The 24,236-nt window shown below is 45.0% G+C and overlaps 1 protein-coding gene across 1 annotated transcript in view; it reads right to left on the minus strand.

Annotated features, from left to right (window-relative positions):
• The window catches only part of AK5 (adenylate kinase 5), a 299,264-nt gene that overhangs the window by 273,572 nt on the left and 1,456 nt on the right, over window positions 1–24,236 (minus strand). Inside the window, exon 2 of the mRNA XM_040360665.1 lies at window positions 5,640–5,791. Within this exon, the coding sequence (XP_040216599.1) occupies window positions 5,640–5,756 (117 nt within the window). The 5' untranslated portion in view covers window positions 5,757–5,791. The remainder of the gene's footprint in view (window positions 1–5,639; window positions 5,792–24,236) is intronic.

Raw genomic sequence — 24,236 nt, forward strand, 5'->3', positions numbered from 1 at the left:
CTGAAGGAGCCTTCAGAAGCAGTTCGTCCAAGTAGCCCACGATAACGATGCCACGTTGTCTTAGTAGGGCAAGAATTGGGGCAAGCACCTTGGTGAACACCCTTGGTGCCGATGCCAGGCCAAAGGGAAGAGCCACAAATTGATAGTGGTCTTCCCCGACAGCAAAGCGCAGAAGTTTCTGATGCTTTGTGCATATAGGGACATGTAGATAAGCATCCCTGATGTCCAAGAATGCCAGAAAGTACCCCGGCTGGAGTGTAGCAACGACATGATGCCATCCGGAATCCCTGTACCTTCACGAAGCAATTGAGGACCCTGAGGTCCAGGATAGGACGAACGCCCTCCGTCTTTGGTACTATGAACAGATTGGAGTAGAACCCCTGAAACCGTTCCTGTACTGGGACAGGGATAACCATCCCGCATTCCAGCAGGTCTAGAATTGCCCCATTTAGGGCTTCCCAACGAGCCGGCTATAGCTGGAGGTTGGAGGGAAAGAATGTGTTTGGTGGGCAAGATAGGAACTCTATCTTGTACCCTGATGAGACTACCTTGCAAACCCACCGGTCGGGGACCCGAGATGTCCACCGGGTTGCGAATTCGCGAAGACGTCCCCCCGCCCGAGGAATGGGTGGGGGCACACCTTCATGCGGGCATGATCTTGTTAACGGGTTTGTTGGGTTTGCAAAACCAGGGACATCTCTGTCCCTGAGCAGGCGCCTTATTGGCCTGTGGTCTCCTACCCGCAGTGCTGGGCGGGCGAAAAAAATGATTGGGTGCGGTAAAGAAGGGCCCTTGTCGTCGACGTGGCTCCTTCCCCCTATAGGTTTGTGGGAGCAAGGTGCTCTTGCCTCCTGTGGCATCCTTAATAATGTCATCCAGGCAAGCTCCAAAGAGTCTGTCGCCCTTAAAGGGCAGGTCCATTAGGGCCTTCTTGGAAGCTTGGTCCGCCGACCAATTCTTTAACCAAAATAGACGGCGTAACAACACAGCCTGAGCAGAAGCTCTGGCAAGCAGAGGAATTTTGTCCAAGGCTGATTCACACACGAATTTTAGGCCCTGTACCAGTTGTTGCGCTAGGGCTACCTCGTGGGTGGAAGCGTGATGTGCTTGTAACCCATTGAGCAGCATCTTTGCCCATTCCGTGAGTGTCTGGGACACCAGCGCCCCAACTATGGTCGGGCGTACCGCCGAACCTACTACAGTGTATAGGTTGCGGGATATCGACCTCTAGAGCGCTGGGCGGCTACAAGAAAATGGCCGCCGTAGTAATATATAGACCCCAGAAGTATGGCCGCCGAACCAAGTAGAGCCAATACAGTGCGGCTACAAGAAAATGGCCACCAAGTATACAAACAATCCAGCATGTGGTCACAGAAAAAATGGTCGCTAGACACACAGCAGCAGAATCTCTTATGCAGCTCTCTACATTGACAGAGGAAAGCAGCAGCTGACAGTATGGACACAAGTAAGCAATATCTATGCACCTTATACATTTATATTGGTTCCCAGGTGGGGCTCCCCAGGGGAACCCCCATCTTAGCAGTTTAGCGAGGAGGGAAGGGGAAGGAGGGGAGAAGGGAAATATAGAGCCCTTTACTCACCTCTCCTCCAGGGATGCCCAGCTCTGTCTTTTTGCCGGAGCAAGGTACTAGCTACTTATCCTCCTGTGGTTTTATGCTGGAAGCATCCTGGACAGTGCATCTTCCGCATGGTAACAGAGATGACTGTCGGCCAGGCTACTGCGACTCGGCCCTGTAGACTGGTCCTTATGCAAGCCCTGGAGCGTATAGCTCACCGGCCACCCGTAGAGCAACGGGCATGTCGTGGATGACCCAGCCCGCAGCTACAGTCAGCACACGCTCGATGGCCGAAACTGGGAAGAATACAAGGATCTAGGATCCAGCCTGTCGCCCAGTCGGCAGTTGATCGAAGATCGCAGGAAAAAAAATTAAAAAAGAATCCATATCTTTAAACTAACAGCCCTCAAGCCATGGGCCTGAAGGGAGCCATGTCTTCTCCTAAAACTAGGCAGAAAAAAACTGATCTGCGAGATGCGGGGCTGTAGGGTGTGTATGATAAGTTAACCTTTTATATAAGTTTCTGCCTAGTCACTCCTAAAGGAAGGCTAATACCCACTATGTCAAGATTAAGGCTGTGTCCGTCCATGAACGAAAGAGAAATACTGTATATAGCTGGTTGCTATGGAGGGGGCCGGAAGCTGACCGCTGCACCCTTAACAACTGATGAGTCATCAGGGCTTCCCCGCTGACAGCTAAATGTAAAAGAAAAAAGAATTGCCGGATAAAAAAAAATCACTGATTGACAGGCATTATTGTTTGGCACTGATTGGCATCCATCACTACAATATAATACAGTACATCCGTGCCACATATTAGTGCCCATCCATGCCACCTATCAGTGCCCATCCATGCACACCCGTGCCACCTATCAGTGCCCATCCATGCACATCCGTGCCACCTATCTGTGCCCATCCGTTTTGCCTATCTGTGCCCATCCGTGCCGCCTATCTGTGCCCATCCATGCCGCCTATCTGTGCCCCATCAGTGCTCCATATTAGTGCCCATCATCAGTGCCCATGAATTCCACCTCATCAGTGCCACCTCATTGGTGCCACCTCATCAGTGCCCGTCAGTGAAGCCCCATTAGTGCCCATCAGTGAAGGAGAAAATGTACTTATATACAAAGTTTTGTAACGTAAACAAAAAAAAAAGCATTTGTTTTTCAAAATTTTCGGTCATTTTTTTTTTTTTTGCAGAAAATAAAAATCCCAGAGGTGATCAAATACCACCAAAATAAATCTCTATTTGTGGGAAGAAAATGATAAAAAAAATTGTTTTGGTACAGTGTAGCATGACTGCCCAATTGTCATTCAAAGTGCAACAGCACTGAAAGCTGAATAGTGGTCTTGGCAGGAAGGTGTATAAGTGCCCTGTATGGAAGTGGTTAATAATGTCTTTTTCTTCCAGCGCTTCTTCCTCCTCTGGGCTTCTCCTGCTTCTTCCTCTGGTCTTCTCCTGCTTCTTGTTCTTTCTCCAGTGTTCTTCTTCCTACGCCGCCGCTCCCCCTCCTCCGATACTGCATCCCGCTGATCTGTCCGTGCTGATGTCAAGCATTTCTTAGATAACTAAGGGGTGTGGCACCCCCTTGTCACTTCACCGCCCGGGGCATGTCCGTGACGTCCAGAGGGGGCAGGGCCTCCATATGATGTCATCCGATGGCCATGCCTCATAGTTATCCAAGAAATGCTTGACAGATCAGCAGGACGCAGCATCGGAGGAGGGTTCGTCAGCGGGAGCGGAGGAAGAACACCAGACAAAGAGGATAGGAGAAAGAAGAAGACCGGAAGAAGAAGCAGGAAAAGGAGAAGACCGGAGGAAGAAGTGGGAGAAACCCAGAGGGGAAAGAAGCGGGGGAAGCCCGGAAGAGGAAGAAGCAGGGAAGAAAAATATATATATATTTTTTTTAAGTTTATAGTTTTGATTACAAACTTTTTATTGAAAAGATATTATTAACAAACATTAATCATATGAAAGGATGTCAATTACATATGCTATACATACTGTATATGTATAAATCACTGAAAAAGATAGACTTTCATACATGTGTTATAGATATAACATACAATGGGCCAGATTCAGGTACACCAGCGTATATTTGTGCCGGCGTAGCGCATCTCATATTCGCTACGCCAACGTAACATTGAGAGGCAAGCTGAGTATTCACAAAGCACTCGCTCCCATATTTGCGCCGGCGTAACGTAAATGGGCCGGCGTAAGCCTGCCTAATTCAAAGTAGGCAGGTAAGATACGACGGCTCAATGCGTACGACGTGAATGTAACTTATGCCCAGCCCCATTCACGTACGACTTACGTAAACGACGTAAAATACAACGCTGTTCTCGCGCTCATACCTTAACATGACTTACCCCTGCTTTATGAGGGGTAAACTTACGCCGGACGTATGCCTTACGTAAACGGCGTAGCTTACTGCAACAGGCGCAAGTACGTTCGTGAATCGGCGTATCTAGGTCATTTACATATTCGACGCGTAAATCAACGGAAGCGCCCCTAGCGGCCAGCGTAAATATGCACCCAAGATACGACGGCGTAGGAGACTTACGTCAGTCGGATGGAGCCAAAATTCAGGCGTATCTGGTTTCAAGAATACGGCGCATAGATACGACGGCGCATCCTAGAACTTACGTGGCGTATCAACAGATACGTCGGCGTAAGTTCTCTCTGAATCTGGCCCAATACGTTCTTAATGCGTGTATTATCAAAGCTTCATGTTGGTTCAAGATTATTTGTATAATTTATGAGTTTGGACATAATGAGAACTTAATTAAAAAAGGAGATTAATAAGAATATAAATTGCAAAATCAAATGAAAGGAAAATAAAAATTTGAATTGGCCCGCCTTGCGCCGGCGTAGGTTTTCATCGCAAGTGCTTGGTGAATCAGGCACTTGCGATGAAAAATTGCGGCGGTGTAATGTATCTACGATACGTTACGCCGCCGCTCATCTACGTGAATCTGGCCCAAAATGTGTAAATTATTAAGAGCATCTAATATAGGTAAGTGTAAGGGTAATATAGAATTAAACCTACCAATGTAATTTATGTATGGAAATAAGTTTTATAGATGAGCCATGGGTTCCATTTTTTTTATCAAAAGTTTTCTCTGTATTGTTTATTGCGTGATCGATTTATTTTTTTCTACAATGTCTTATTGCTTTGATCCTTGACATGATTTGTGGGATTGGTACATGGGCATCTTTCCAATGTAAAGCTATTGTCCAATGTGTACCTAAGCAAATTGCGTGGATAAGCTGTGTAAAAGAAGGTTGTGTATTGAGTATTTTTTGGAATAGTAAACAGTTGAGATAGGCGAGTGTAATTTCCCTACCTGCTAATTTATTTATAAGGGTATTTATTTCCTTCCAGATGGGGGATAGTTTATCACAACTCCAAAATATGTGTAAGAAGGTACCTGGGGAGTCAAATCCTCTAAAGCAGTTGGGAGAGACTTCCGGGAATAGTCTATTTAGATGAGCAGGTGTATAATACTATCTTGTGAAGACATTAACTGCTGTCTCTCTAATTTCCTATAAATTTAGTACAATATCTTAGGTTTGTCCACAAAGAGGACCAACCCAATAGCGATATTTGGGTATTTAGTTCCGATTCCTATTTTAACATATATGGAAGGTTGTCTGTAAGGGTAACGGAGTTCAAGTCATTATATATGAGTGAAATTATACTTTCACCTCTTGTTGAGGGCACGCTCGCTTGTTTTTTTAAATGTTGGCGTGTGCGAGGGGGGTGTTTCCCCCCCTCTGAATCCATACTAGACCCAAGGGCCTGGTATGGACCTGGGGGTGGATCCCACACTGTTTTTTTTTCTCAGTTTTGTTTTTAAGCCAGCAATTATTTTTTTTTGCATTCAGCTGTCAGCGGGGAAGCCTCTCTTAACCCCCTTTTTGCTGACAAATGCACCACAACCACATGCAATGCACTCAACACATGTGTAGCGTTTCCGTGTTCACCTGAATGTGATGCCAGGTAGATTTTGCTGCGGGCATGAAGCGAAGCATTATGGCTGCACCATGGAAACAACTTACTTTATTTCTAGCCTCCCCAGCAGCCCACACTCTCCTGCTGTGTTCAACACTCCTGGGATAGGGACAAACCCTCGGCATCTTCATGTATAATGCAGAACCTTTACGTTGGAGGAGCATTTTTAAAAGGACCAGTCTTACGATGAGAAGGAAGCCTGTGGAAGAGAAGAATAAGATAAGTATTTCACCTTAATCCTATCTCCCTAGACAAATTATCATGAATCCTCAATGCAAAGGTAACTTCTCCAGCCCGTGGGCCAGCTTTTTGGTGTATATTAGCTTCTGAGGAACAGAGAGGGGTACATACAGAAAGAAATGTGTCTGGTTCCTGCTGAACGAGATGAATTTCAGTACAAATTTACCCTGTTTTAGTTATTTCCAATAGACCATGGACACTCGGGCAGCAATGACCACAATCTAGTAATATTTCACAAGGTGTTCAGTAGTGTTGGACAAGGGCATTACACATATTTGAACTATAGGAAAACAACGTTTACACAACTCAGAAACATCTTAAGCTGGCCATAGATGATTCAAATCTGCTGAACCGGCCATCCATGTATGGACAGGCTCAATCGATCAAATTGGGTAAACCAGCCTGTGGGATTTTACATGCGATTTTTACTAGCAGCTATTGAAGCTTCTAGCAGTAATCACTGTGTCCTGGCAGGGAAGGCTTCCCAACACCAGGAGAACACAATGAGGTCGATTTACTAAAGGCAAATAGACTGTGCACTCTGCAAGAGCAGTTGCTCCAGAGCTTAGTAAATGAGCAGATGCTTTGATGCTTCCATTATCCAATCATGTGCAATCAAAAATGCATTTTTTTTTTAATAATTTTCCTTGCATGTGATTGGGTATTCTTCACAGGGTGAAGCTTTATCTCATTTACTAAGCTCTGGAGCAAGTGCACTTGCAGAGTGCAACTATACTTTGCAAAGTGCACAGTGTATTTGCCTTTAGTAAATCAACCCCAATTGATTCCCCAGCGGGAGGGATTCCCCCATCAACACCGACTGTGTTGATGGGGGAATCTAGCATTTTTTTTTCCTGCAAACGTGTTGCAGGAAAGAAAATTGCTCCATCTATGGCCGGCTTTATACTTGTGTATTAGGAAGGCATACTGTTAAATTAAGACAATGAAACCAAACAAATATTTTTTAAAAGATAATTCCAACAAATACGTTGACAAGTACGCTCCCTTTGGAAACAAAACCTCCAAGGATAAAAGAAAACTCTATGGCTGAACATGATAGTTCTAATGAAGCAAAAAAAAAGTTTTCCTGACAAAAGTGTGATGTGAAGATTGAGAGCAGGATCTAAATTTTCGTAAAACGGGAAAAATTCCTATCGGAATTGCCGTCGTCTTTATGCAATTACGACGCAAAAAAAAGCGCGCAAGCTCAGAATCAAGCAGAAGAGCCGAACTGAATATTGACTTCATTGATCTCGGCTCGTCATATGTGTTATACATCACTGTGTTCTTGATGTTCAGAATTCTTGACGTTCAGAATTTCAGACAAGATTGGTGTGACCGTGTGCATGCAAGACAAATTTCAGCCGTTTTCCTACTAAAAAAAAACAAAAAAACGCGGTTGTCCTGTCGGAAAAACTGAACTGTACGAGGCATTAAACTAAGCCTATTCAAAGCGGAGTTCCACCCCAAAATGGAACTTCCGCTTTTTGGAATCCCCCCCCCCTCCGGTGTCACATTTGGCACCTTACAGGGGGGGGGGTGGGAGGGAGCATATACCTGTGTAATACAGGTATTTGCTCCCACTTCCGGGCATAGATCACCTCGGTGACCTATGCCACTTCCGGTGCCTACTTTGTCGTCCCCCCCCGCTGTCTTCTGGGAGACACACAGGTCCCAGAAGACAACAGAGACCAGTGGGATCGTGCAGCGCGACTCGCGCATGCGCAGTAGGGAACCACTTCTTGATTCCCTTACCGAAGATGGCGGCGGCAGCACTCGAGAGCCGATCGACAGATCGGCTTCGGGTGCCGACATCGCGGGTGCCGACATCGCGGGTGCCCAGGACAGGTAAGTGTCCATATATTAAAAGTCAGCAGCTGCAGTATTTGAAGCTGCTGACTTTTTTTTTTCCCGCAGAACACCGCTTTAAGATACAGATTTTTAAATAACCAAATATAAAGAAATTAACAAACTGCATTAAAATGAATGCAAAAAAATAAAAATAGATCAAGTAAGCAGTTAAGCCAGCCATACATGGATTGAAATTTGGGCTCTAAACAAGCTGGATTTCGATCCATGTATTGTTTATTGCTTATTGCTTGTATAGCGTAGAATCACCCGAAGGTATCGAAACGCTTCCAGACCTTAACAATTCACAACAGGACCGAGTGTTACAGGCATAAATTAACATAGTAACAATATAAAATATGTACCACAATTAAAATCAAATAATAAAACAACAATATAACACCATAAAACCAATACAGTACAAAACCATAGAAATCACATAAGACCAAAGGAGAGACAACACACAATTCCCAACAGATCTAGCAGTGCTTCCCGCCAGAATGACCCTAACCTCACTCTTCCTATCAATCTGCCTCTGCCCACAGATAGGTTTTTAGATCCCTCCTGAATGTGGGTAGGTCAGGACTCTGTCTAAGACTTAGGGGAAGTAGATTCCATTCTCTCGGGCCAAGGACAGAAAAAGCCCTGCCCCCCCATTTTTTCAGCCGACTCTTTGGCTGTTCCAAACGGAATTGGCAGCTCCATCTAAGGGAGCGGCCAGTAACATGTCTATTCAATTGTTGTAGCTTGTTGTATACAAGTCTATCTATTAATACAACCAGCCTGTTGGGTATTTCCCCAATGATCAGTGCCACAGGCTATAGCCAGCAACACTGATCATTGTGTTCCACCGTGTGGAGAGAGACAGAGGGGTTGGGGATAGGCAGAGTTCTGTAGTCCAGAAGGCAGGGCTGACAACGCCTGTTGAGATTTTATTGCAGGAAAGGCGCTGTGTTGTCATGCCAAATTGGAAGTTGGGAGCTCACTGGATTTCTTGCAGATTAGTGGCTATTTTTCTGTTCTTTTGAGGGGATTTGACATGGGGAAATGTAAATGTATTCCAGAGTGGTACTAAATATGTTATTTATTGCTCTGAAAATTAAGATATTTGCTTCAGAAAAATCCCATATTTACCCTTCATGAGCCCCCTCCTCTATCTGTTTGTCTGAAGGAGCAAGTAAAAAATGTTCTCTCTGAGTAATACTAGCTGTACACATATAAATTCCCAATAGGTTCCTCCATTCACAGCAAACAGCGTGGATGAAGAGATCTCCCCCGGCGGCTCTTGTATTCTGACAGGCAACACGCGCATTGAGTGATCTTGCTAAGTTTACTACGGACCAGTATTCCCACATCCTTCTCCAGCATTGTTTTGCTTGGCTGTATTTGTAATGTAAAATTGGACAATGCTATTTCCCTGGACAAGGTGCATAGCTTTATATTTTTTAATAAAATATAATTTGATGTTTTTGTTAAGACCCTTCTTCAATAAGTTACTATCCTGCTTTTAAGTTTTAAAGATCCCACATAATTTTATGTCCCCGGTCACAAAATGATGTTAATTTTCTTCGCACACCAGATCATTTAAAGTGGTTGTATACCCCATTCATGAAATTTTATCTAAGCACATATATCCAGGGCTCAAGTCCTGCGGGAACGCGTGGAAACGGAGTTCCTGCACTTTTTTCACAGCAGGAACTCAGTTCCCTTTGCAGGACTTAGAGCAGCCGAGAGCAGCCGAGCCGCCTGAGCCAATCCTTCACTAAGCGGCGATGCCCGGCTCTAATCACTGTCAGGGGCAGGCGAACCTTAGTAATCCTTTGTTACTGGTCGCTTCCTGTATATGGATTCATTGGGTAGTGTACGGGTATTCCGTCACTTCCTCGATGCCACAATGTCTCCTGGGAGCTTTTGTCATTGTTCCCAGGAGACATTGCGGGGGTCTGCAGCGAGTTATCGTGGGATTTATGAAGAACTTGCTTAAAGGAAGGCATCGAGGAAGTGACGAAATACACACACACTACCCGATGAATCCATATACAGGAAGCGGCCAGTAACATAAAGGATTACAAAGGTACGGTGGATCGGAAAAAAAAAAACATGCGGTTTAGTAATTATGCATATGAGCGTATCATTTTTTTTTTTTGGTGGGGGAGTGGATCTTGGGTGGGAGTTCCCACACTTTTTTACCCAGGACTTGATCCCTGCATATATCTGTAGTGTTTACTTATCTCTCCCCAAAGCTCTGAGTGCCGCTTCTCTCTGAGGCTTCGTTCCTCTGTTATCACCATGAGTCTAACAAGTTCTTCAACACATGAAATAACAGCAGCTGAAAATTTGTGTCTGGGAGGGAACTTGGGCCCCTTTCACACTGGGGCTGACGATATAGAGGCGCTATTTTTAGCACCGATATACCATTGGAATTGCAGAAGTATTCGGCTGCTAGCGGTGTGGTTTTAACCCCTGCTAGCGGCCAAAAAAGGGTTAATACTGTCCGCAATGAGCCTCAATGCGCATTGCCGGCGGTATTAGCGCGGTTTCCCATTGCTTTCAATGGGAAGGAGCGGCGGAGGAGCGTTAAACACAGTGGTCCTTCACCGCTCCAAAGATGCTGCTAGCTGGACTTTTGGAGCGGTCCTGCTAGCGCACCACTCCAGTGTGAATGCCACTATTTTATTCTACAGGGCCTTTGCTTTCAGAAAATAATTTTATAGAAAAAAAATGCAGATTTTAATACGAATAATAATAAAATTGCCACGGTAGACAAATGGTTAATGGGCAAAGTATAGAATCACATTAAAGGAGCTTGTTAAAATAGTTTTATGTCTGCTTTCTGTGTAATAAACATAGGATCTGTATATCAAGGGGACACATTTTTACTGCAAAAATAATTTGTTCCAGAAAAATCGGAAGCCCTAATCAATGGATGTCGTTTACCTATTTGTTATTAATAGTAAAAGAGGTCAAAGAGTCCACAGTACCCCAATCCATAAAGAAAAAGATAAAGTCTACAGAAGACACTTCAGGGCTCATTATCTTTTCTTGCAGTGACAATCTATTCTGCAGGAGAGATAAGAAATGAGCTACTTTAATGTAAGGCACTTACAATCAGATCACATCCCAAGCCATCACACTCCCTGTCGATTCCTCAACTGAATAGAGACCTTTTCTAGAAAACAGGTTAATTCAGCACCTGTGGAGCTATTATAAGGTAACCGGAATTTTCACCTTTCAAATATAAACTAGAAACAGCCACTGTGCAGGCACATCATTATTTTTAAATACAAAATATGTAATATTGTGTAATATATTGAAGTAGCGCTAATTACTCTATAAATATGTGCTAAAAAGAATTTACTAAAAATGCAACAAATCTACTTAAAGCGGGAGTTCACCCTAAAAAAAATGTTTAACATTAATTGAGGCTAATTTTGTCAAGGGGAATCGGGTAGTTTTTTTAAAAACGAAGCTGTAAATACCGTTTTAGAGAGCGATCTTCTCCGCCGCTTCCAGGTATGGTCTTCGGGACTGGGCGTTCCTTCTTGATTGACAGTCTTCCGACAGGCTTCCGACGGTCGCATCTATCGCGTCACGAGTAGCCGAACGTCGGTATGATCAAATAGGAACGCCCAGTCCCGCAGCTCATACCCGGAAGCGGCGGAGAAGATGTATATCTAAAACGGTAAGTACGGCTTCGATTATAAAAAAACTACCCGATTCCCCTTGACAAAACGAGCATCAATCTAATCTCATTTCCGGGTGAACTTCCACTTTAATATAATAAATAGTGTAGCACAACATGTGTTCCGACAGACGATCAAAGTCCATGTGAATAAAGTGTATAATGAATAACATGTAAGTCCATGTGTGAAGTGCATGTGAAATAGTATCCACGGATGACTCTTATGATCCAAAAAAAGCTGAGTTAGACTTACCGGTAACTCCTTTTCTGAGAGTCTTCCAGGACAGCCATGAGACCTAGGGCTCCTCCGACCAGGACAGGAAACACGTTACCCCCACCAGATAAAAGGGCGGTCCTCCAGGCCCCATGTCAGTCTTGTCGAGAACCGTAGGACTTCCCTGAAAAACATATGCATAATACACATAACTTCCATACAAAACCGGGGTGGGAATCCGGATGTCCTGGAAGACTCTCAGAAAAGGAGTTACCGGTAAGTCTAACTCAGCTTTTCTCCCAAGCGTCTTCCAGGACAGCCCATGAGACGATGAGCCAGAACTTACCAGTCTAGGTTGGGACAACTGCCTGAAGGACCTTTCGACCAAACGCCTGTTCTTGAGCAGATAGCAGATCCAGGCGATAATGTTCAATGAAGGTCGAATAACTGGACCATGTGGCAGCCTTGCAAATTTGTTCTGGCGAGGCACCATCCCCCTCAGCCCAAGACGCAGACAAAGCTCTTGTTGAATGCGCAGTGACAAACACTTTTATTTATGTGATCCTCCGCTCCTCTGGCTGGTGGTGCTCCCTTACTCTCTGGCAGTAGACTGTCCCTCTGCAACACATCAAATGTAGGGGTATGGATGCTACTTTGGTCTTGATGACATCTGGATCGGACGATGGAGGGAGAAGACACTGCACAGATCGGTCTAGCAGGCAGGGAAGAGTGGCGGATTGGGTAAATACATCTTATTTTATTGTTCCCCTGGATGTGTAGCCTTCAAACTGTGTCCTGTGGGCCGGATACAGCCCTTTGCTTGTTTGTATCTGGCCCTTGGGTACTGTTACTTCCATTGATATGAAGAACCAATCCTCCCACTGACACCAACAATGTGACACCATTCCTTCCACTGACACCAACAATGTGGCACCATTCCTCCCACTGACACCAACAATGTGGCACCATTCCTCCCACTGACACCAACAATGTGGCACCATTCCTCCCACTGACACCAACAATGTGGCACCATTCCTTCCACTGACACCAACAATGTGGCACCATTCCTTCCACTGACACCAACAATGTGGCACCATTCCTCCCACTGACACCAACAATGTGGCACCATTCCTCCCACTGACACCAACAATGTGGCACCATTCCTTCCACTGACACCAACAATGTGGCACCATTCCTCCCACTGACACCAACAATGTGGCACCATTCCTCCCACTGACACCAACAATGTGGCACCATTCCTCCCACTGACACCAACAATGTGGCACCATTCCTTCCACTGACACCAACAATATGGCACCATTCCTTCCACTGACACCAACAATAGGGCACCATTCCTTCCACTGACACCAACAATGTGGCACCATTCCTTCCACTGACACCAACAATAGGGTACTAATCCTCTGACTGAAATAAACAATGGAGTATTTCATCACATTAGGTGACCCATCAGAATTGGTAACAGAAGTGACGTTTCGTCACGGCCATCTTGCTACACCCCGCACCTACCATAGTACGGATACACTGAGAAGGGGGAAAGTGGACATCATGTTACACCCACCGGAGTTTTGCATCTTACAAGTAATTTTAACAGTAAAGTGAGCTGATATAGTACAGTACTTAGTCAGACGGAGTTCTAAGTACTGTATTTCACTATATAAACTCACTTTACTGTTAAAATTTTGTGTAAAATGCAAAACTTCGGTGGGTGTAACAATATGTCCGCTTTCCCCCTTCCCAGTGTATCTTTACTATGGAGAAGTGTGGGGTATAGCAAGATGGCGGCGACGGAACATCACTTCCATAACACATTCAGACGGGTCGCCTAATCTGACGAAACACCGGCACTATTGCTCCCCATAAACTAATTTCTTCAGGGAAGCCTATCCTACACCCACCTAACAACTGTCCCTGAGCCACCCCCATCAAATCATTCTCTGCAGCTCTTATCTTTTGTACCACCACCCCCTCCCTTTAGTATGTAAGCTCTACAAGCAGGGCCCTCCTGTACCTTCTGTATTAAACTGCACTGTAATTGTGCTGTGCCCCCCTCTACATTGTAAAGCGTTGAGTAAACTGTTGGCACTATATAAATCGTGTATGATGAGAATAATATTAATATTGCTTCCACTGACAGCGAAGATGGGGAAAAAAATTTCCAATTAAAACCGACAATTGTATACTATTCCTCCAACTAATACCAATCATTGGCCACCAAGTCTGAGACATTGTCCACTCCCACGGATGCTGGGGCATTTTCTACTCTCAATGGTCTAGCGCCCTCTTAAAGTCTAAGGGACAGTAAACTGGTCCTTTGCTTAGAAAGTTTGGAGACCACTGCCTCAAACCTAAACAAGCAATTAATGCTTGACATGCAGGCAGAGCTCCACTGCAAGGGCTCATTTCTCTTACAATAGTTGCCTGGAGTTGGGCTTTAACCACTTCCTTACTGGGCACATATACCCCTTCCTGACCAGGTGAAATTTCAGCTTGTGGCACTGCGTCACTTTAACTGACAATTGCGCGGTCGTGCGACGTGGCTCCCAAACAAAATTGACGTCATTTTCCCCCCACAAATAGAGCTTTCTTTTGGTGGTATTTGGTCACCTCTGCGGTTTTTATTTTTTGCGCTATAAACAAAAATAGAGCGCCAATTTTGAAAAAAAAAAACAATATTTTTTACTTGTTGCTATAATAAATAGCCTAATTTTTAAAAAAAAAAAAATTTTCTCAGTCTAGGCGATACGTATTCTTCTACATATTTTGGAAAAAAAAAAAAAAAAAAAAATCGCAAGAAGCGTCTGGTTTGCGCAAAAGTTATTGCGCTTACAAAATAGGGGACAGAATTATTATTATTTTTTATTATTTTTTTTTACTACTAATTGCGGCGATCAGCATTTTTTTCGTGACTGCGACGTTATGGCAGACACATCTGACACTTTTGACACATTTTTGGCGCCATTCACATTTATACAGCGATCAGTGCTATAAATATGCACTAATTACTGTATAAATGTGACTGGCATTGAAGGGGTTAACACTAGGGGGTGAGGAAGGGGTTAAATGTGTACCCTAAATTGTGTTCTAACTGTAGGTGGAGGGGGGTGACTGGGGGAGGTGACCGATCTGTGTCCCTATGTACAAGGGACACAGATCGGTCTCCTCTCTCCCCTGACAGGACGTGGAGCTCTGTGTTTACACACACAGATCCACGTCCTTGTCCCTGTAGCCGCCGATCGCGAGTCCCTGGCGGACATCACGGCCGCCAGGCACTCGCATCGGCATCTCAGCGATGCAGCGAGCACGCTGGATGCGCGCGCAGGCCGTGTTTTTATGGCCTGTTAGAGATTGAGAACCACACCGCGGCAGTATAAAGTCGTACGGCCGTCGGGTAGTGGTTAAAGATAAAGCCTGGTCAGCATCTAAGGTCACATAAAGCGCATGGCAAATTTGGATACCAAAATACCGCAAAGCCAGGGAAACAAAACGAGAACTTTCAATTCTTCCTCTGTAAACTCCCACCGCCTTCATCGTAACCCGGCAGCAAGCAATAAGTCAACAAATGTCTCTGTGCATTATGGCTTCCGTCTCGCAACATTGGTTGAAAACCAATCCTAGAAAACAGAACTTTGCCAAATTGTAAACTTCTAATTACGAGCCAATCTCATCTGTTCCAATTAGTAGAGATAATCTAATTTCAGACATTTCAGTCGTCAGTGTTTTTTTTTCTTTCTATCACAGACCCACATATGATGATCTTGTTCTTTAACAAGCTAGCGGCTTTGATTCATCGCTGGCAGTGATAAGAATAGAACGAGGGAGGCTTTGTCTAGAGACAAGCTGTGATATGCAGAGAGAGCATGACACTTCCAAGGCAACTGCTGCATTTTGTAGGAGCTGCGTTCATGGTCGTCGCACTGAAAAACATCTGCCTATACCGTGCAGAGAGTGGATGCCTAGAAGTTTCACACTCACTTATACAAAAATATCTCACAATAGGCAACACAAAGGGTTTTCCTAGATTTTTAGCTGGGCTTTTTATTTTGTTGCATATTTAAAATTGGGGTGTCATTTTGTTTCTGAGCCCCCATTCACACCTAGGCGTTTTGTCGCCTGTAGTGTGACGCCGCTGCCGCCAGAGGGATGAAAACACATTGCCCTCTATGGAGATGGTTCACATCTCCACACCGAACGCCGGTCGCCTGAAAAAAGTTCCCGGACCTTTTTTTCAGGCGGCTTTCGGCATTCGGGAACCATCTCCATAGAGGGGCACATCTAGGTGGACAATCGTGGCGTTTTGTCGCCGCAAATCGCGGTACAAAACGCTGCTATTTGCCGCCGCAATTCGCGGGACAAAACGTAGCGAATTTGTCTGCCTAGATGTGAATGGAGCCTTACTCTTGGACCAATGTAAGAATGTATGTGCCATACCTGGGGGATCCATGTGGAAGCTGGCAATCACTGTAGTAGGCACCGCTACTACAGTGATTTCTGCTAGCTTCTGGGTCTCGTCCTGAGAGGCTTAGTCATTTGTGAATGGCCAGGAGGAGAAGGAGGTGGGGACATGACCAAAGTTGAAACTCGGATTACGAGCATAATCCGTTCCAGGAGAATGCTCGTAATCCAAAGTACTTGCATATCAAAGCGAGATTTCCCATTGAAGTCAATGGAAACAAAAATAATTTGTTCCGCATTGACTTCACTGGGATGCAATACCGAATGTGGCCAGAGGTAGGGGGCGCCATAGAGCGTCAAAAACTGCCTAGGACACTTCGGCCCGTTTCCTGCGCCCCTGTACCTCAGGCCAAATTAGGTACTGCAGGCCAATGTTCGGCTTTTCTCGGCTCCTGCACCCCCTTACCTGAGGACAAACGAGGTACTACACCCCTATTTTCGGCTCTGCTCAGCTTCTGTACCCCGTACCTCAGGCCAAATGAGGTACTGCGGGCCTATTTAGCTTGAATTCTGCTTGTCTTACGAGTAAACACTCGCAAACCAAGTCAGAATTTTTTTTTGAAAGTTGCTCTCAAACCAAGTTACTCTTAGGGCCCTTTCAGACGTGCGGACCGTATGTCCACATTTTTATCCATCCGTTGCGGATGAAAACAGGACATACATTGGTCCCTATGTGATTGCGGGTGTCAGCGGATGAACATCCGCTGACACCCGTAATTGTCCGCCTCGGCAAAGATCCGATTTTTCGGACGGAAGAAAATCCTATTTTTCTTCCGTCTGGCGGATCGGATTGGATGAACACGGACATACGGTCCGTGTTCATCCGATCCCCCCATAGGGGGGAGCGGAGGAAAGACAGGGCGGTCCCTGCACATTGTGCGATGACCGCCCTGTCAGCCGACGGCTCAGCCAGGATTTTACGGAGGATCCCCGCTGGGCAAAGCGGACACACGGAGGCGGATCATTACTGATCCGCCCGTGTGAAAGGGCCCTTAAACCGAGGTTCAACTGTACTGGGGTCTATGAGACCTGCATTACTTCCATCTGAGTAGGTCAGAAGGAAAACAGGATCTGTACTAATCCCGGTGTTCTGACGAAAAAGGCCCCCAGTCGAATAATGCCCGCCCTGTCCTGCGCATGCGCTGCACTTGCACAGTACGGAGTGTCCGAAAGCCGACGAACATTGGAATAAGCTCTCGAAGCTCATGCAAGGCTACAAGGGGCGGACTTTTTAATGATGGGCGCGAGTGAGGGGCGGATGGCAACAGAAGGGGGCGGATTTTGTAATGATGGGCAGTGCTGTAAAGATGGGGGCGGAATTTATTACGAAACTTAAACACATCTCATAAACAAATATACTGTATCTCTGCTATTCTTCCTACACGTGTTTAGGGCAAAATATGTAGGAAGAATAGCAGGGATATATTTGTTTAGGAGATGTGTTTGAGTTTCGTGACAAATTCCTGTCTGAAAATCCGATCATGTGTACGAGGCTTTAGACTGACTACAGCCCAGCAGTAAGGTTAGAATAGGGTGACTCTATGGAGCGGTAGATGTAAACCGACCTTTGTCCATTTACACCCGCCTACCTCCAATCCGATCTGCTAAAAAAAAAGAGAAGTAGATCTGCCCCCTTTTATCTGATTGGATCGGAGGGCCCATAGAGTAGATTGGGCTGTGTCTGCTTTGCATATGCAGAGTGGACACCGACCTGTCATCTGCTCACTCCACTCATTGTGGCCCCCGACTGGTTACTAATAGGTAGATTCACGTAGGTTGGCCTAAAATTAGGACGGCCTAGCCTAGTCTTTTTAGGCTACACCGCCGTAAATTATTTAGGCTATTAGTGATTTTCAAACCACTTACCTTCAAATTTTCGGCGGCGTAGCCTAAAACGAGCGGGCGTAAGGGCGCCTAATTCAAATGACTGGGAGGGGGGCATGTAGTATGGAAATGAGGCTTGACGTTTTTTTACACTGCGCATGCGCCGGGCGACTACATTTCCCAGTGCGCATTGCGGCTAAGTAGGCCGTACGGGCCTATTGATTTTGACGCGTACGTAAACAACGTAAATCCCGATTTGCGGACGACTTGCGCAAACGACGTAAAAAATTCGAACCTCACGGCCGGAACGGCGGCCATACTTAACATTAACTTTACATAACTTTAGGCGGCCTATCGCGTACGGAAACAACGCTAATCGACTGCGGCGGGCTCGCGTTCGTTCGGGAATCGTCGTAAATTCTCATTTACATAATCTAGGCCGGCCACAATGTAAGCGCCACCTAGCGGTAAGCCAAAACATTGCAATCTAAAATAGGACGGCGCAAGCCGTCCTATCTTAGATATGTTTAAGTGTATCTCTGTTAGAGAATACACCTAAACATAGGTCGGCTTAGATTCAGAGTTAGGTTGGCTTATCTGTAGATAAGCCGGCCTAACTCTTTGTGAATCTACCTATAAGTCGCTTATGTGGCCCTCGGCCTTCAAAAAGGTTGGGCACCTCTGCTGTATGGCAATACTTGACTGGCTGTATTTGAGATTAACAAACATATTTGCCATGAAGCTATGCAACAAAAAAAAAAGTTGTGTACCAAGCATTGAAATACTGCACATGATTTTAAGGATGTCATTGAAACACGGTGATTCGGTGAGTCTTTTGTATCTGACTGATCAGTGAGACGTGAACTCTGCAGACTCCCTTTGCGCTCGCTTATGATCAGAGATGACAGTACCTGGGAGCTGTGTGGATAAGCAGGAAAGGTGGGAGTAAAATCTCAAAAGGCTCAAAAAAGACTAACTTAATGCTGTAGAAAAGACCTAAGAAGCAGCTTAGTAAAATCTACACAAGAAAGCCGATTGAAATTCTTTGTAAAGATTTAACCCCTTTTTGCTCAGTTCACATTTTCTTGGTTCGTTTTCCCATGTCCCCATTAAAGCGGACCTTCAGTCATTGTTTTCAAATTTACATCTATTAAATCTTCTGCCCTTTTTGTTTTAACTTTGGATAGTAAAACATTTTTTTTCTGCCAGTATACAGTCGGGTCCATAAATATTGGGACATCGACACAATTCTACACTTTTTGGCTCTATACACCACCACAATGGATTTGAAATGAAACAAACAAGATGTGCTTTAACTGCAGACTTTCAGCTTTAATTTGAGGGTATTTACGTACATCCAAATCAGGTGAACGGTGTAGGAATTACAACAGTTTGTATATGTGCCTCCCACTTTTTAATGGACCAAAAGTAATGGGACAAATGGCTGCTCAGCTGTTCCATGGCCAGGTGTGTTATTCACTCATTATCCTATTTACAAGGAGCAGATAAAAGGTCCAGAGTTCATTTCAAGTGTGCTATTTGCATTTGGAATCTGTTGCTGTCAACTCTCAATACGAGATCCAAAGAGCTGTCACGATCAGTGAAGAAAGCCATCATTAGGCTAAAAAAACAAAACAAACCCATCAGAGAGAGAGAGCAAAAACATTAGGTGTGGCCAAATCAACTGTTTGGAACATCCTTAACCACTTAAGGACCGCCTAACGCCGATATACGTCGGCAGAATGGAACGGCTGGGCACAATCACGTAAGGGTACGTCCCCTTTAAGTGCCCAGCCGTGGGTCGCCGGCGCGCGCCCACGACCCGGTCCGAGGCTCCGTGACCGCGGCCCCCGATCGCCGCCGGTGTCCCTCGATCGGTCACAGGAGCTGAAGAACGGGGAGAGGTGTGTGCAAACACACCTTTCCCGTTCTTCATTGTGGCAGTGTCAGTGATCGTCTGTTCCCTGATATAGGGAGAGACGATCACTGACGTCACATGTCCAGCCCCGCCCCCCTACAGTTAGAAACACATATGAGGTCACACTTAACCCCTACAGCCCCCCTAGTGGTTAACTCCTAAACTGCAATTGTCATTTTCACAGTCGCTGTGAAAATGACAGTGGTCCCAAAAATGTGTCAAAATTGTCCGAAGTGTCCGCCATAATGTCGCAGTCACGAAAAAAAAACAAAACGCTGATCGCCGCCATTAGTAGTAAAAAAATAATTATTAATAAAAATGCCATAAAACTATCCCCTATTTTGTAAACGCTATAAATATTGCGCAAACCAATCGTTAAACCCTTATTGCGATTTTTTTTTTACCAAAAATAGGTAGAAGAATACGTATCGGCCTAAACTGAGGAAAAATCACAGCCAATCACAGATCGCCGTGAACGGCCAATCGGAGTGGCCGTTTGCTAGGCGATCTGTGCGGCCAATGAGAGATGATCTCATATGTTTACATATGAGATCATCTCTCATTGCCGGCTCTCACAGACAGCGTCCTGTCAGGGAGAGAGGAGACAGATCTGTGTCCCTTGTACATAGAGACACAGATCGGTCACCTCCCCCAGTCACCCCCCTCCCCCACAGTTAGAACACTATACAGGGAACATATTTAACCCCTTCCTCACCCCCTAGTGTTAACCCCTTCCCTGCCAGTCACATTTATACAGTAATTAGTGCATATTTATAGCAATGATCGCAGTATAAATGTGAATGGTGCCAAAAATGTGTCAAAAGTGTCCGATGTGTCCGCCATAATGTCGCAGTCGCAATAAAAATCGCAGATCGCCGCCATTACTAGTAAAAAAATAATAATAAAAAATAATAATTCTGTCCCTTATTTTGTAGGCGCTATAACTTTTGCGCAAACCAGTCGCTTATTGCGATTTTTTTTTACTAAAAATATGTAGAATACGTATCGGCAGCTCCAGGATATGGAATGAGGTACTGTGCAATAGAGAATGTACAGAATGGTATATGGAATGAAGCGAGTGACATCATCTCGGCTCCGGCCAATCACATCGCCCGTGCCGCGATACCCGGATGCAAGCTCCGGGAGAGATGTCCGCGGCCAGAGGGGGGTCGAGGATAGCTGCGGGGGCTTCGATCCAAGGTAAGTAATACATAATGAGCTAGTATGCTATGCATACTAACTCATAATGCCTTTTTTTTGCCGCCTCTAGAGGTCCGTGCGCTCTTGTGGCTCTGACCTTGGCTTACATCACAGATCTGCCCCTGCCTGCTTCCTGTGTATGCCTGCTTGCTGTAATCTGCCCTCTGCTGTGCCCGACTGCATGATTCTGTATTTAACTGAAGGACCAGTTGCCCTCATCATCTGGTTTCCATCTGCAGAAGTCCCACCGCTACAGCACAACTTGTCTTTAGTACATCTGGCAATCCCTCCTTCTTTGGGCCCAGCCTTACTATCCTCAGGGGTGTGGAGCACTTAGCCACAAGGAAATCTCTCATTATTTTGGCCTCAAGACCAGTATCTGACACCTATGCTGGTTATTGAACCCTGAGCTAAAACTAGCTATTAGAATCCCAGCCCAGAAGAGATAGGTTAAACTAAAACAACAGGACCTGCATATAAACTCTTTTGCAATAAACACGTTCACCTACTAATATACTGGAAGGTGACCACTATATGCATACAGTAGCACAGATAGAGCAATCTGGCACTGTGCATGTAAGATAATAACAATAAGACAGAGATACTCTGTCTGTCACAAAGATTAAGATACACACTCAAGGAGCTCTGGGCATCCTCCGGTAAACAATTAGAACATAGGAATACTTGCATAATAGTGTTTGCTGATCTGAGGGAAATACAATCAGCTCCAGTGTGTGTAAGATCATGTCTCTCTCCCTTACCTTCCTCCTTCTGAGGTTTCTGAGCCAGACACACAGAGACAGGAAGTGATGTACACAAATAAGGTCTGTGAACATTTATCAGCACTGTAATTTACGGACAGTAGAGGGAAGCACTGGACTTAGCATCATGTGTATGTTTATATTTAGGACTTTTCTTCTCCAGAAAGGGCTTTTAGGAACTTCCGTCCACTCTGGGGACGACCTTGTCTCTGCCCCCAACCACCTCCCAATGGTGTGGAATAGGGAACGTATGCATGTAATGTGGAATGAGGCAGTGTGGAAAAGGGAATGTACAGCATGGGATATGGAATGAGGTGGATTAGAATACAGAACATACAGCATGGGAATAAGGACTGAGGTGTTGTGGAATATGGAACGTACAACACAGAATAGGGAACATACAGCATGTGATAGGGAATGAGGTGCTGTGGAATAGGGAATGTATAGCATAAACTATGGAATGAGGCAGTGTGGCATCAAGAACGCACAGCATGGGATAGGGAATGAGGCAGTATGAAATAAGGAATAAAAAGCCTGGCATATGGCAGTGATGGCAAACCTTGGCACCCTAAATGTTTTGGAACTACATTTCTCATGATGCTCATGCACGCTGCAGTGTAGTGGAGCATCATGGGAAATGTAGTTCCAAAACATCTTGGGTGCCAAAGTTCGCAATCACAGGCATATGGAATAAGAAGAAGTGGAATTGGGAAAGTGAAGCAGGGTATAGGGAATGAGGCAGTGTTGAATGGGGAATGTTTAGCAAGGAATAAGGGATGAGGTGGTGTGGAATAGGGAATGTACAGAATGGGATATAGAAAGAAGCGGCGTGTGGAATAGGGAATGTACAACATGGGATAGGAAATTAGGTGGTGTGGAATATTGAAAGTAAAGCATGGAGTATGAAATGAGGCAATGTGGAAAAGGGAATGTACAGCATGGGATATAGAATGAGGCGATGTGGAGTAGGGAATGTACAGCATGGGATATGGATAGAAGTGGTGTGGAATAAGGACCGTAGAGCATGGGATAGGAAATTAGGTAATGTGCAATAGAGAACGCATAGGATATGGAATGAGGTACTGTGGAATAGGGAATGTACAGAATGGGATAGGGAATGAAGCGGCGTGTGGAATAGGGAATGTACAACATGGGATAGGAAATGAGGTGGTGTGGAATATTGAAAGTACAGCATGGAGTATGGAATGAGGCAATGTGGAAAAGGGAATGTACAGCATGGGATAGGGAATGAGGAGGTGTGGAATAGGGAATGTGGTGATGTGGAATGGGGAATGTATAGCACAAGATAGGGAATGAGGCTATGTGGAATGGGGAATGTACAGCATGGAGGATGAAATGAGGTAGTGTGGAATAGGGAATGTACAGCATGGATGATGGAATGAGGTGATGTGGAATAGGGAATGTATAGCACAGGACAGGGAATGAGGTGATATGGAATAGGGAATGTATATCACGGGATAGGGAATGTACAGCATGGGATAGGGAATGAAGTGATGTGGAATAGGGAATGTACAGCATGGAGTATGGAATGAGGTGATGTGGAATAAGGAATGTATAGCACAGGATAGGGAATGAGGCGATGTGGAATAGGGAATGTATATCACGGGATAGGGAATGAAGTGATGTGGAATAAGGAATGTACAGCATGAAGGATAGAATGAGGTGATGTGCAATAGGGAATTTACAGCATGAAGGATGGAATGAGGTGATGTGGAATAGGGGAATGCACAGCATGGAGGATGGAATGAGGTGATGTGGAATAAGGAATGTATAGCACGGGATAGGGAATGTACAGCATGGGATAGGGAATGAAGTGATGTGGAATAAGGAATGTACAGCATGAAGGATGGAATGAGGTAATGTGGAATAGGGAATGTATAGCACAGGACAGGGAATGAGGTGATATGGAATAGGGAATGTATATCACAGGATAGGGAATGTACAGCATGGGATAGGGAATGAAGTGATGTGGAATAGGGAATGTACAGCATGGAGGATGGAATGAGGTGATGTGGAATAAGGAATGTATAGCACGGGATAGGGAATGAATTGATGTGGAATAAGGAATGTACAGCATGGAGGATAGAATGAATTGATGTGGAATAAGGAATGTATAGCATGAATGATGGAATGAGAGGATGTGGAATAAGGAATGTACAGCACGGGATAAGGAATGAGGTAATGTGGAATAGGGAATGTACAGCATGAAGGATGGAATGAGGTCATGTGGAATAAGGAATGTACAGCATGAAGGATGGAATGAGGTCATGTGGAATAAGGAATGTATAGCACGGGATAGGGAATTAAGTGATGTGGAATAAGGAATGTACAGCATGGAGGATGGAATGAGGTGATGTGGAATAGGGAATGTATAGCACAGGATAGGGAATGAATTGATGTGGAATAGGGAATGTACAGCATGGAGGATGGAATGAGGTGATGTGGAATAAGGAATGTATAGCA

This window comes from Rana temporaria, chromosome 7, assembly GCF_905171775.1.
Source record: "Rana temporaria chromosome 7, aRanTem1.1, whole genome shotgun sequence".
In the NCBI taxonomy this organism is placed as follows: domain Eukaryota; kingdom Metazoa; phylum Chordata; class Amphibia; order Anura; family Ranidae; genus Rana; species Rana temporaria.